The sequence below is a fragment of the Triturus cristatus genome, chromosome 4_1 (genome assembly GCF_964204655.1).
Source record: "Triturus cristatus chromosome 4_1, aTriCri1.1, whole genome shotgun sequence".
Taxonomy (NCBI): domain Eukaryota; kingdom Metazoa; phylum Chordata; class Amphibia; order Caudata; family Salamandridae; genus Triturus; species Triturus cristatus.
The window spans coordinates 953338881-953351039 of record NC_140585.1 but is presented as its reverse complement, the minus strand read 5'-3'; the positions used below and the strand labels follow the sequence as shown (position 1 = coordinate 953351039).

The 12159-nt window shown below is 50.2% G+C and overlaps 1 protein-coding gene across 4 annotated transcripts in view; it reads left to right on the top strand.

Annotated features, from left to right (window-relative positions):
• The window catches only part of LOC146855889 (protein NEDD1-like), a 305997-nt gene that overhangs the window by 83246 nt on the left and 210592 nt on the right, over nt 1–12159 (top strand). For all 4 annotated transcript variants that reach the window (XM_085650678.1, XM_085650679.1, XM_085650680.1 and 1 more), the window contains exons 4-5: nt 7329–7445; nt 7576–7716. In XM_085650678.1, the coding sequence (XP_085506804.1) occupies nt 7329–7445; nt 7576–7716 (258 nt within the window). The remainder of the gene's footprint in view (nt 1–7328; nt 7446–7575; nt 7717–12159) is intronic.

Here is a 12159-nt window from a genome sequence, read left to right as displayed (position 1 = left end):
GTCTCGCAGGGGTGACTTGGGTGGCCATGGGGCACTCTGGGTCATTGGCGTAGTGCCCGGGTTTCTGGCAACGAAAACATGTAACGGTCACCCGGTGTCCTCGTCTCCCAGGGGGCCCTGTTACTGGTGGGGGGGGGCGCCGGGAAAGGTGGAGGTGGTGTCTTCGGGGGGCTAGGCTGGGACTCTCTCGGCCCTCCCTGGTTCCCTCCCCCTCTCTGGCGGGGTGGTCCCTGACTGGTTCGGGGGTACTCTCCTACCATGCCCCGGGAGACCCGGGTGTTGGTCCAGCGGTCGGCCTCCACAGCCAGCTTCCGGGGATCTGTGAGCTTGCTATCCAGCAGATGTTGACGAAGCTCTACGAAGCAGTTCGCAGCCAGATGTTACCATAACATGAGGTCAGTGAGTTCGGCAAGGGTGGTGACCTTGCTGCCCTTGACCCACCCATCGAAGGCCCGACTAAAAAAGTTTACATACTCCACCCAGGTGGTGCCCGGGATCTTCCGGCAGTCCCGGAACCGTTGGCGGTACATTTCTGGGGTGAGGCCGTATCTTGTGAGGAGAGCCTCTTTCATGTGGCTGTAGGAGGTCTGCAGGGAGAGGGGTAGGTCGAGCAGGGTGTCCCTTCCTTCGCTCAGAAACCGCCCCCACAACCCCGCCCCCCAGTCCTTCTGTGGAATCCGATGGGAGGTCATGGCGACCTCGTAGGCCCGAAACCATTGCTGAATGTCATCGTTTTTATAATATTCTTTGACCACATCCTTGGGGATGTGGACCTTCTGTTCCGCTGGGGGGGCCGTCTCTCGGTTCCCCGAGGGCCTCCCGTCCTCATTTCGGGCCTTGAGCTCGAGTTCTTTTAAGCTGCGTTCGTGCTCTAGTTGGAGCTTTCTTCCTTCGTGCTCCCGTTGGAGCTTCTTTTCTTCCAGTTCGCCTTGTACGCGCATTTGCTCTACCGCTAGCTTTTTCTCCGCTAACTTCAATTCGCCCTCGATTTTGAGTTTAGCTAACTCGAGTTCATGACTGCGGCGTCTCTCTCTGTCCGCGAGTTCTCCCGGGGATAGGCCCCCATCTGGTACAATGCCTTGCACCTGATTGTCGCTGCTTTCACTTGGAGGGGGTTCGGCTTCGTCGGGGCGCTCCCCCGTGCCTTCCGGGCGGGATGCCCCGGTCTCCACCCAAGTTTTCAGTGCTTTCTGCAAGTCTTCCTTAGTGTTGAGGCCAGTGGTAGCTATTTTAAGTTCTTTGCAAAATTGTTTTAGCTCTTTGTGTGTGTATTCTTCCAGATGCTCCACCTGGAACACTCTGTTGGCGTTGGTTTCTGCAGAGCTCATGGCGCTTCCTTCTGCCATCTCTGTTGGTCGTGCGTCCGTTGTTCACTGTACGATCTCTAGGTGATGGGCCCGAATCCCGTCGCTTGCCACCAATGTTAGACGGTGACCTCAGAGGAGCCCGGAAAGGGGTCCTGACTTCCCTGAGTCCCACCCGTGTTGTATTGTAGCCGGGCACTGGCGAGAGATTCCCCAGGGGGAGGAATCTCGCAACTAGGATCGTACTTCTGGCACCACACGACACAGAGAGACCACACTGGGTATTCTCAGAAACAAGCTTTATCAAATAGGTATCACTGCAAATATGTACAAGGTGAGCACGGGCTCAAGAGTCTCGGAAAGGTAGGGGGTAGCGGGACAGTCTCTGGTAACGGTTCAAAGCAGGGACGTATCCGGCGCACAGCTCACAATCCTCGAGCTGGGGGATACGTGGTCGGAGTCGGGGTCCGGCGGGACCGTGAGAGTCTGGGGGAGCCGCGAGTCACTCAGCAGGGCTCAGGTACAAGTTCGGAGGTCTTACGATCTTCAGGGAGCCGCGAGACACTCAGCAGGGCTCAGGTACAAGTTCGGAGGTCTTACGATCTTCAGGGAGCCGCGAGTCACTCAGCAGGGCTCAGGTAGGTTCCAGTTCCAGGAGCCGCGACCACGTCAGCAGGCTCTCGTTGTTCCAGCGTCGAATCTGCCGGACAGTCTCGGAGCACCCCTTGATATAGGTCGACCCCGCTTTGATGTCCGGAGTCTGCGCAGGCAGGGGTCTTGTCACCTGGGGGCCGCTTGTCGGGGTTTCCTGCTATTGTCTTTTGATCCTTTCAGGGCCGGGTCGGGAGGAGTCCCAGACACCCAGCAGGCACGGAGCCAGCCCGCAGGGAGGCCGGAGGGCCGATCGAAACCCATTGTCCCAGGGGAGTTCAGAGGTGCGATAGAAACTGCTCCTCCCTCTCTCATCCCCTGGAAGCGTGATGTCCTCCAGCCGGAGTGGCGCCTCGAGGCCCGGGTCGCGCTGGGGCCGGGTGGCCATCTTGTTGCAGGGAGTGGGCACGCGGGCCCGGGGTGGCCGAAAGGAGGGAGGCCATGGACGGGGATGTCCGGGGTTGGTGCAGGTGTCCTGGTGGGAAAGGTCGGCTGGGCCGCGTGCTTGGGCTGCAGGCACCAGGTTTCGGTGGTGCGGGGGCACGGAGGGCCTTTCTACGAGGCCGGGTCCAACAACTACTACTCCCAGAATGCAGTAGGGCGTTAAACTAAATCCCAGGACTGTAGCAGTGCGTCCCTGTGACATGGAGCCACCCGGTAACTTTGCGTTAGATGCTTGCAGACGTGGGCTGCTCTGTCTGTAGGAGACCCGGGCATTCATTCCTCAACAAGCTGCGAAAGTCAAAGACCCGGGCATCCGGGGCAGTGGTGTTCGCATCCGGGGCGCACTGCACGGCAGCCATGTGCCGCTGAAAGGTCACTGGTGGTGGGGAGCAGCCAGGCACACGCCAGACCCTCCCTTCCTCGCTCGTGTGCATAGGTAGGCAGGATACACGCCATTTCATCAGCGCGTTTACTTTACCCAAAGCTGCTGAAAAATTAATGGAGTCTAACCGCACGCTGACATTTAGCAAGCGGAAAATGGAAGTTACACGCGGCGCAGGCCTCCCCCGGCATGCAGCAGCCACAGCACTGAGAAGGCGGCGAGCCTGCCTTACATGTCCCCTCCCCTCGGATTAGGAGCCCAGTTAGGCATTCCCATTGGTTCGGGGCGCCCTTCCCTCCTTCCTGATCTGGGGTCTTCATTGTGCAGGCTCGCCACCCCGCCATCATCCCTCGATCCAAGCTTGCAGCCCCTTCTTCATTCAAGATTCCACCCAAGTAAGCCCGTAGTGTAGGCTTCCGTCTCCTGTAGTGTTGTCTGTGGGTCTCACCCTTGTCGCCCTGCTTCGTGATAGGTTAACACTATTTGCATAGCACGGAAATGAGGCTTCAGAGCTAAACTTAACCCGAAAACAAACCTACAGAGCAGGTATCTACTGCTGGTTAAAAAGTCACGTTTTCCACATATTTTACAAAATGGAAAAGCACTTTAGATGGCATTAAAAAGGGAACTGAATTTGACATCTTGGCCCAGTGACCGAGAAAGCCCTGTCCCCGTAGGTCCTGTGGTTCCCAAAGTGTGCGCCGCGGCACCCCAGTGCGCCGTGATGAGAGGCCAGGGGCGCCGCGCCGCCGCACAGGATGTGGGTCATGGTAATTGCAGCCACAGCGCAACACTCGTCTGTCCGTTGTCTGTGAAGGAGAAGGATTCTTTAACCGATGCCATTTGTCCGTAATTGCTTGACTCCGATGCTGTTGAGGTCGGGTGTAACGACGCCGATTCAGTACCGAAGCTCAGACCCCCAGCAACATTGGAGAGGCACAGCGGGATGGCAACCGTCACACCTTCAGCCCTTGATGAGCTGTCTTTGAAGGTGACTGAGAGGGAGGGGCTGCAGCTTCAGGCGCAGGGGCATCTATTCAGATGCAAACAGCCCTGAATGCGTCATGTGTCATGTCTCTGCAACTTAGAGGGGCCTCACACCTTCCCTTTCTACCCAGGGCCCCAATAATCGTAGAACCGGCCCTGATTACACCGAGGCAGCACGTGGTTCTCTCCACAGAGCTTAATTCCTGTTACTAAATTGTAAGCAAACCTCGGTTCTTAAAACATGCAGTCTATAATGTAATAAAATAAAGAAATGGCACAGTCGCACCCACACTGATTAACAAAGTATGGAGGACAATCAGTTAAATCAGTTCTTTTGGAGTATCTCCTTTAAGTTCTGTACATCACAGTGGGGGATGGCAAATCTAATATTTTAGAAAGAGAGCCTGTCGTCTCGTTGTCTTGTCCAGGAGGGGGTGAGGAGCCCTACCCCACCCTGGAAGAGACCAAGATGATACTAGAATACTGCATGCCCATCCCTGTGCCCACCCTGGTGGATCCTGTTCCCCCTCCTGTGATGGCTCATGCCCCCCACCCCCAGTGATGGCTCCTGTCCCCCCATGTGGTGGCTCCTGTCCCCCCCCCGCCTGTGATGGCTCCTGTCCCCCCTGTGATGGCTCCTGTCCCCCCTGTGATGGCTCCTGTCCCCCCTGTGGTGGATCCTGTCTCCGCCCTGGGTGGCTTCTGTCCCAGTCCTGGAATAGCTCCTGCAGTGAGGGGGAAGTTCTTGATGGGCCTCTTCTCAAAAAGGCTCAGCTCAAAATTAATATTAATTTTTACACTCACCATCCTGAATTTGCACCAATGCCAGTTGGTCACCCTACGCATCACAGTGAATTTGGCTGAGAGAAAGAGCGGTGCGTCCTGAAGCAATGCAATAAAAGGCTGCAAGTTTGGAGAACAGCTGAATTCGCATTACAGTTCAGCACAATTACACTTGGAAGTTATTTTGCCAAATTGTTAGTGAATAATCATTACACCAAGAATTTGAGGGCGAAGAGGGGTGTGTGGGGTGGGAGGAAAAATACGACTTTGAAGCAGATGAGCCAACACTCATGCAGCAAGTATGACGGGAGAAGGACTCCTACATTTATGTAAATGCAGGGCTTTAAGTGGGATGAAAAAACTGGGGGGTCTCAAAGGGGTGTGGCTAATGTAATAAAGGGCGCTGCTTAATCTGTGCTCAGCATAGTGTGCTGCCTGACTGGTAATTTGCTGCTTCTGTCATTGCATCCAGATATATAATACAACATTACACCTACAACAAGCCAGGACTATTGGCTGTGCCAATGATTCTTAGTGGCATAACACAAATAAGCAACAACTATGGCTTTGTTGTATATAATATTGAAAATGATTCAGTTCTGAAATGATGAGACTGTGAAAGAACTATAACGAGTCTTTTTGAAGTTACCTCAAAGGCAGTGAAGTGACTTCTACAGAGTTATGATTTTTTTTTCATCCTGAGGGTGAAGGCAAAAATGTAGAGCCCGATAGGGACCCATCTTGACAGCTGCGTTTTAGAACTGCACTGGCAGGACCCAGCTTAAAACACTGGGTAGATGGGATCTGGTGAGCAATCTTGGGTTCATCCAAGCCCACCCCATGTAACGCCACAGAGCTCCTTGAGCCTTTCTCTAGCAATTGAGATGTACTTTATAAGATCTGTGTGATTGTAAATAAAGTTTTATGATTGTGATGGCTACTCTCTGAATCCTTCATCACGTCTAGGCTTGATTCTTCATGTAGACCAGTGGTTCCCAAAGTGTGCGCCGAGGCACCCCGGTGCGCCGGCAAAAAAGTGGTGGGGAGCCACGGCCAACTGCCAATTAGGTCAAGGGAGCCATGGGTCAAAAAAGTTTGGGAACCACTGGTCTAAGGTATCCAGAAGTCTGATGTAACAAGTGCATGGAAGACTTAACAGTTGTTTCCTTAGTGCTGGTGGGAGAGCCCAATGGCGAAGCACGCTCCACCATGGGACTGAAGGATCTATGGCCTGCCAGACCAGGAGCTCATAAACTGTTGCACATAACATTTAAGCTGTTACACGTAATCTTTACAAAGGGTTTAACTCTTCAAGAGGACTGTTTAAGATTCGAGGTCACAATCATTCGTCTGCTAGGGAGGTTGAGATAGAACCTAATCAACACAAGAGAAAGGCATCGGGATTTGCGACAACTGCACTACTTAGTCTGGTCACTAATATTTATAGGCACATGCACTGCCCACCTCAAATGGCCAGCTGTCACATGGCCACAGATAAATACAAGATGCTTAAAGGTTGATGAGAGGCAATACTATCGTATCAGTAGAGTTTTCCCTTCCTGCTTTTATTATATTAGGATGCCCAGGAACGTTTTACATCATATGCCTCTGGATGCAGCCAACCCTTTATCAATGACTGATTTTGTCCCAAGGTGACAGCTGTATCTGGGTGTCTTACAACTCACTTTTTCATAGAATACAGCTGATTCAGAATACTGAGGCAAGAATCCTCAAATCAATGCAAAACAAATCACTAAATTATTCGGATGGTAATTTATTAAAGTATACCTTCTAAAGATCACTGTTTCCCTCTCTCGTACTCTTTTCGTTGGCTCTTCCTTTCTCTGGATCTGTCACATCCACTTTCTTTTCCTGTTCTCCTTTTTTGCTATCTCTCACACCTATATCCTGTCGTCCATCTTTTCTCTACCCTGCTATTGCTCAATGATCTCTTCTCTCTCCTGTCTCACTTGAGCTCCATCATTTCCTATATTCCCACAATTTTGTTTACACTAATGCCTGAGGTGTATTTACTTGCAAATAGGAGGTGTTGAAATAAGAAAAGCTATAATTTGACTAGATTATACGGAAATGTGTGGCAATGTCCTTATAACACGACCGTTCCATTGCCTGTGGGGTTTCTTCTCTATGTCCAGCCTCCGGTCCACACTGTTGGGCTCTATAAGAATTAAGGGTGGACACTGCCAGGGGGTAGAAGGTTGAATGATTCAGGGAGTGTATATTTCAGGGCCATGACATAAGCCCTTTCACACTCTAGCATATGTAGTCCCATCACTCAGTAGCCTTCCGTCTGGCACGTTGTGTATCTATGAGAAGTTCAGCCTAAGTGACATTTTAGGAGCCTCTTGCTAAACTTTGCATGGGGGGTGGGGTCATCACTGCATAATGCACACCTGTGAAGCAGCCATGAAATCATCTTTGTTTGTCCAGTTCAGCAAGTCCAGAATAGTGTGACTAATCTTACTGATGTCCATGATCTTCCAAGGTGTCCTGAACAGGAACATCTTTCATTTTCTTCTTTAAATTCTTGTACTCGTACCAGTCTATCTAAAAGGTAGAACATCCGACCTATATGTTTGCTTCTTTTACAGCATGTGTCTCTTATGAATCTCATCAACAATAATCCTGGGGTCTGCTTGGAAAGGTGACACTAAGGATGGATATGCATGTTTCTATTGAATGTTGAAAGGGGTTTCGAATAAACTCTTAAAATACTTTGCATTAAAAAGAAATAACGATTGTATGTTTTCCAACAGGAAAAACAAACCTGCTTAGATTTACACTCCAGTTGCAAATTTCTTGTGAGTGGAGGCCTTGATAATTCTGTGAATGTCTGGGAATTAAAGGCTAGAAGTCTTCATTCGTCCCTTAAGGTAAGACATTGAATTAGGTGAGAATTAGTTGCTAAACGAGTCACAGAGCCTGCTGGCTGTATTTTCAATTCTTTGAGCAATGAGCCAACCGGTTCATATTTTCAGCTCGATGTTCATTTGTAATTTTCAGGCTCACAAGGATGAAGTCACCTGTGTGAAATTTAATGGGAACGATGACTACTTTGCGTCTGGTTCAATGAGCGGTGACATCATTGTGCAGAGTGTGTACACCAATTTGTCCAGTGCTCCCTTCGGCCATGGTTGCACACAGGTAATGCATTTGTATTATGCTGGTTAATGATTAGGTAAATATCCAATGTGTGTCTCTTTGAGGGTCAAATATGATCTGCTGCAGTGGTCGCCTTCTATTGACATCCATATTTAAGTCTCGCGTATAGACCGCGTTCTCTGTCTGGCAACATATCTTTAGCATTCTGTAAATGAATGAATGAATGATGAGCACTTGCATATTGTACGACTACTCGGAACGAGTTGGCTTTGATTCTGCCCTTGCTCACCCCCCGCAACCCTTTCACCTTTTAATTACTTCACTGACAACTTGACTTGGTGCCTTAAATGGTGGCAGTTTATTCAAACATAACATGGTTGCACATATCGAAAATCATATGGTCATCCATAAACATCCATGTTATCGCATACTTTTCATTGTCTTTGTACATTCATTGTCGTTGTTCGCTCACAGACAGTATATTTTGCGAGGTGCCCCTTTTGCTGGGCCTTTGTGTCTGCGGTTCCAGGCTTCACCTTGCTACCAAATTTTGTGGGCGTCCGTCAGGACCTGCCAGGGCTGCAAGTGTCGTTCCCCTTGCCCTGGACCCTTTGTTGGCCACTCGTCTGCTCCTCTGGGCCCCTTCCATGTGGCATCCCAAGGACCCTGTGCGAGCATTTCATCTACTCTGCCTGTGGCTATGTCCTGTAATTTAGCTCCCTCAGTGCCCCTGCCGTGAGGCATCCCAAGGGCCCTTTGGGAGCACCATCTACTCTGCCTGTGGCTGTGTGCCATCATTAGCTCCCTCAGTGCCCCTGCCATAAGGCATCCCAAGGACACTGTGTGAGCCTTCCATCTACCTCTAGTAATTTTTCTCTCTTTTTGTGTATCTTTCCTGGGTATTTTCCGCCTCACCTCTGACTTGTGGCTGCAACGCCTGCTTCCTCTTGGTGTGGGTGGGTGGGATTCTGTGTTCCTCTTGCAGAGGGAGGTTGTGTGCTATCCTGGGCCTTGTGTACCTATTTAACCCTCCCTGCTGCTTCCCACCTCGCCCCCTGATTGGGGGGGGGTCTGTCGGCTACCTTGGGGCGACCAATCCCGGGCTTCCGTGATGGGGGTGGGGGGAGAGGTCTTCCCTCCTCATGCGGCGTTTGCCCCAGGCCCCCATCGGGTCCAGCTGCACCTTCCCCAGCCTGGGTTTCGATTCATTGGCTTTCATCCAACATGAAATGTCCCAGTGCTGGTATTCTGTCTCTAAAAGGGGGTAAGAAATTGGGCAATCAGTTGAGGGGGGTGAAAGCCCACTCAAGCCACAGCCTCAATCCTTGTCAGAGTGAACCACAAAAAGTCACTACATTAACTTGTGCTTAACCCTCTGGTAGCTTGGCACAAAAACTGCAAGGTTCAACTCCGAGGCAATGTGTAAAGAATGTTAGCAGCACACAAACAGTAATAAAGTGAAAGCACAACACACAAAAGTCCCACACCGATTTAGAAAAATTGAGCAAAATTTAAGACGTAATTTGACACAGAAATGACAAAAATCCAATCTTATGAACCCGAGATATGCAATTTTAAATGTTTCAGATAAGTATAGTGTAGGAAGGTAGGATCTGACTGCATGGATACCCCCAATTTTTCTGGTGTTTTGCTGGTTTTTTACTAGTCTGACTGAAATCCTGCTATTCAGGGCCCCATTCTATCTGCCGTCTCCCTTACATTGATATGCATGTACTTTAAGTACACTCCAGATTGGATTCTGGGGTACCCTTATCAGTCTCTAGTATATGCTACCCAATGTACCCAGGGCATAGGTTCCCCAGAGGCCTCCCATGGGCTGAAGCATGTATTGTGCCACCCCTGAGAGGCCATTCAAATTGACACGACAAGCCCGCTACAGCTGACTGTGTAAACTGGTGCTTGCACCACTTACTTAAGATATAGGTTCATTATATTTATTTAAATCGCTACACTTAAATACCTATCATTCACCCCTATGACAGGCTTTAACAATCCTGAAGGCAGGGTGCTGGGTTTTACGTGAGAGGGTGCCTCTGCATGAGCAGAGCTCCTCTGCATCCTTCAGAGACCATTCTCCGGGGTTGTCTGTGATGCAGCCAGACATATATGTTTAAGTGCATTATAACCTCACTGTAAATGCTAACTTTAAAACGACTGCTTAGAAACATGTCATGTTTGGTGAAAAACACCTTGGAATCATACCTCCACACCAGTAACTGGTGTGGGAGGTATGATTCCACCCTCCAAAGGGACATACATGGGTCACCAGTCTACCCGGTACCAGCTTTCTCGACCTGGGCAGCTCAAAATGGACGCTGCCAACCACAGACACGATTCTGCTCTCCTGCTGCTGAGCCAAACTCGAACAGAGGATGGCATGACAATAGGCATCCTGTCACAGGGAGGTGTGACCACCTCCCAGACAGGGTTTAGTGTATTGGGGCTGGGTGGGTTCACTCTGAGGGCCAGAAAGTCTGCACTAGGGGCACATTTGGTGTCCCTGTGCATAGTCCAGCTCAAACGAGTTCTGTGAGCCATTTGCTCCTGCTCTGGCCCAAAACTGGACAAAAGACATGGGTGTAGCCACTCCTCTCTCCTGCCCCTCCGAGGGTCCACAGAATCTTTCCAACCCCTTCCCATGGGTATAAAGTGGGTTACCTCACTAAAGGACTTTAGAATTTACCTGGACAAGATTCTGCTAAGAAGAATCCAAGTACTTCGACTGCCTGCACGATGCTGGACGACTGAAGAATCTCCCTTGGATAAAGGAGTTACTCCCCTGCAAAAGCAGGCACTTAAATGCATCTGACTGGTTTGCTTCTCCCAAGCTCCTGAGGACTCCAAAGATTTCAGCAGCACAGGAGGTGGGTTTCTGAAGGTCCCTGAAGTCGATCTGCCCTCTCAGCAAATTTGAGACCAGTATCCCTCGTGGGGATCGTGTAACCCGAAACCCTGTGCACTGCTTACTTTTGCAGTTGCATATGCTTAGTGTCAATTGCCGAGCCTGGTCATTAGACTTCCTGTAGTCCTGACCCCGAGCAGCATTTGCACTGAAGATTTCCGGCCTCCACTTGACGAGTGTCCTGTGGGCTGGTACTTTGCAAAATTGCTTGAGGTCTCCTCGCGATCCCTGGTCCGTTGGCCTGTGGGTCCTGGCGAGGGTCACCTTGTTAATTCCTGGGCTTACCTGGTTACCCCAGATGTGCCCTGACTCTCCATTGCTTGGAGAGTCCCCTTGGACTTTGCTGGTCCACACCGTAACCCGTTTCCTCTGACCACGTTGGTTGCGTTTGCCAAGGCTTGTTGGTGCTCCAGCCGGACATCGACCCCTCAGCTCTCGACATCCTTTGTGGGACAGCTTACCTTCAGACTCTGGTTGTCCTCGACATCTCCTGGTCTCCGTGGCTGCAGAGTCGAGCAACCCTTCTTCACTCCTGAAGCACTTGACATCGGTGGGCATTCGACTACTGAGCCCCTGGTCACCTGAAGTGACCCAGACTCTGTCCCCTTTGCTTTCAGGTTTTTCTCACCTCAAATCCAGACTTGGATTCCACTGGACACTCTTCACCCTTCTGGCAGCAGGACTTCTTTGCAGCTCTCCATTGAAAACGACGAAGGTTTCCGACACCACTTGACCCCTATGCACCCGGCTCCTCTGGGATAGGTAACACGGGTACTTTGGTACTCACTGGTGGGTTGGCCTTAGAACCTCCTAAGTTCCAAAGGGTTTGCTCGAAGTCCTCTTAGAAGTGTCCTTAACTTGTAAATTTCCAACCGCGACTTTCCCATTGATTTGTACGGAGCACACGTCTGTGTTTCCTTACTGCACCCGTCCTCCTTGGGCTCCCTGTGTCACTTCTCTGGGTGGTTCCTTGGGGTCCCAGTGATTCTATATGCTCTAGGCACTGTGTCTAGTTAAGTCGTTGTTGTTATACCATTTTTTTAATATATGGTTCAGTCTTCTCCTGGAGCCCGCTGTGTATTTTGCTATTTACGAATGATCTATTGATTCAGTATTATGTGCTTTGTGTCCTAGTCTCGTGTAGATACTAGCAGTGTTATGCTAATAAATACCTATTTTTCATATAAACACTGTGTGGTTCTCCTTTCATTTAGTCATTTAGGAGGTGTTATTCTGGTAAAACAAGCTGCTTTACATTCCTTCAAGATTAAGCCTAAAGACTGCTCTCCATAGCTACCACTAGGATAGCTTTCAATAAGGTTATCTTTGACCTCATACATTATAAGGGTCATGTGGACTGGTACAGGGTGCCCACTTAAATTAGTGGACAGCATATACCAGGCCATCTTCTCGCATATAGTGCCTATAAGCACAAAACGTCCTTCGTGGCTATCTGGTCATGCAAGACCAGTTGAAAGTCACAAGTTCAGCCGACCCGTGATGGAGAATGGAACGGATAGAGACCAGGTTAGTCCTGCTGAAAAAGTTACTTTCTAAAGTCC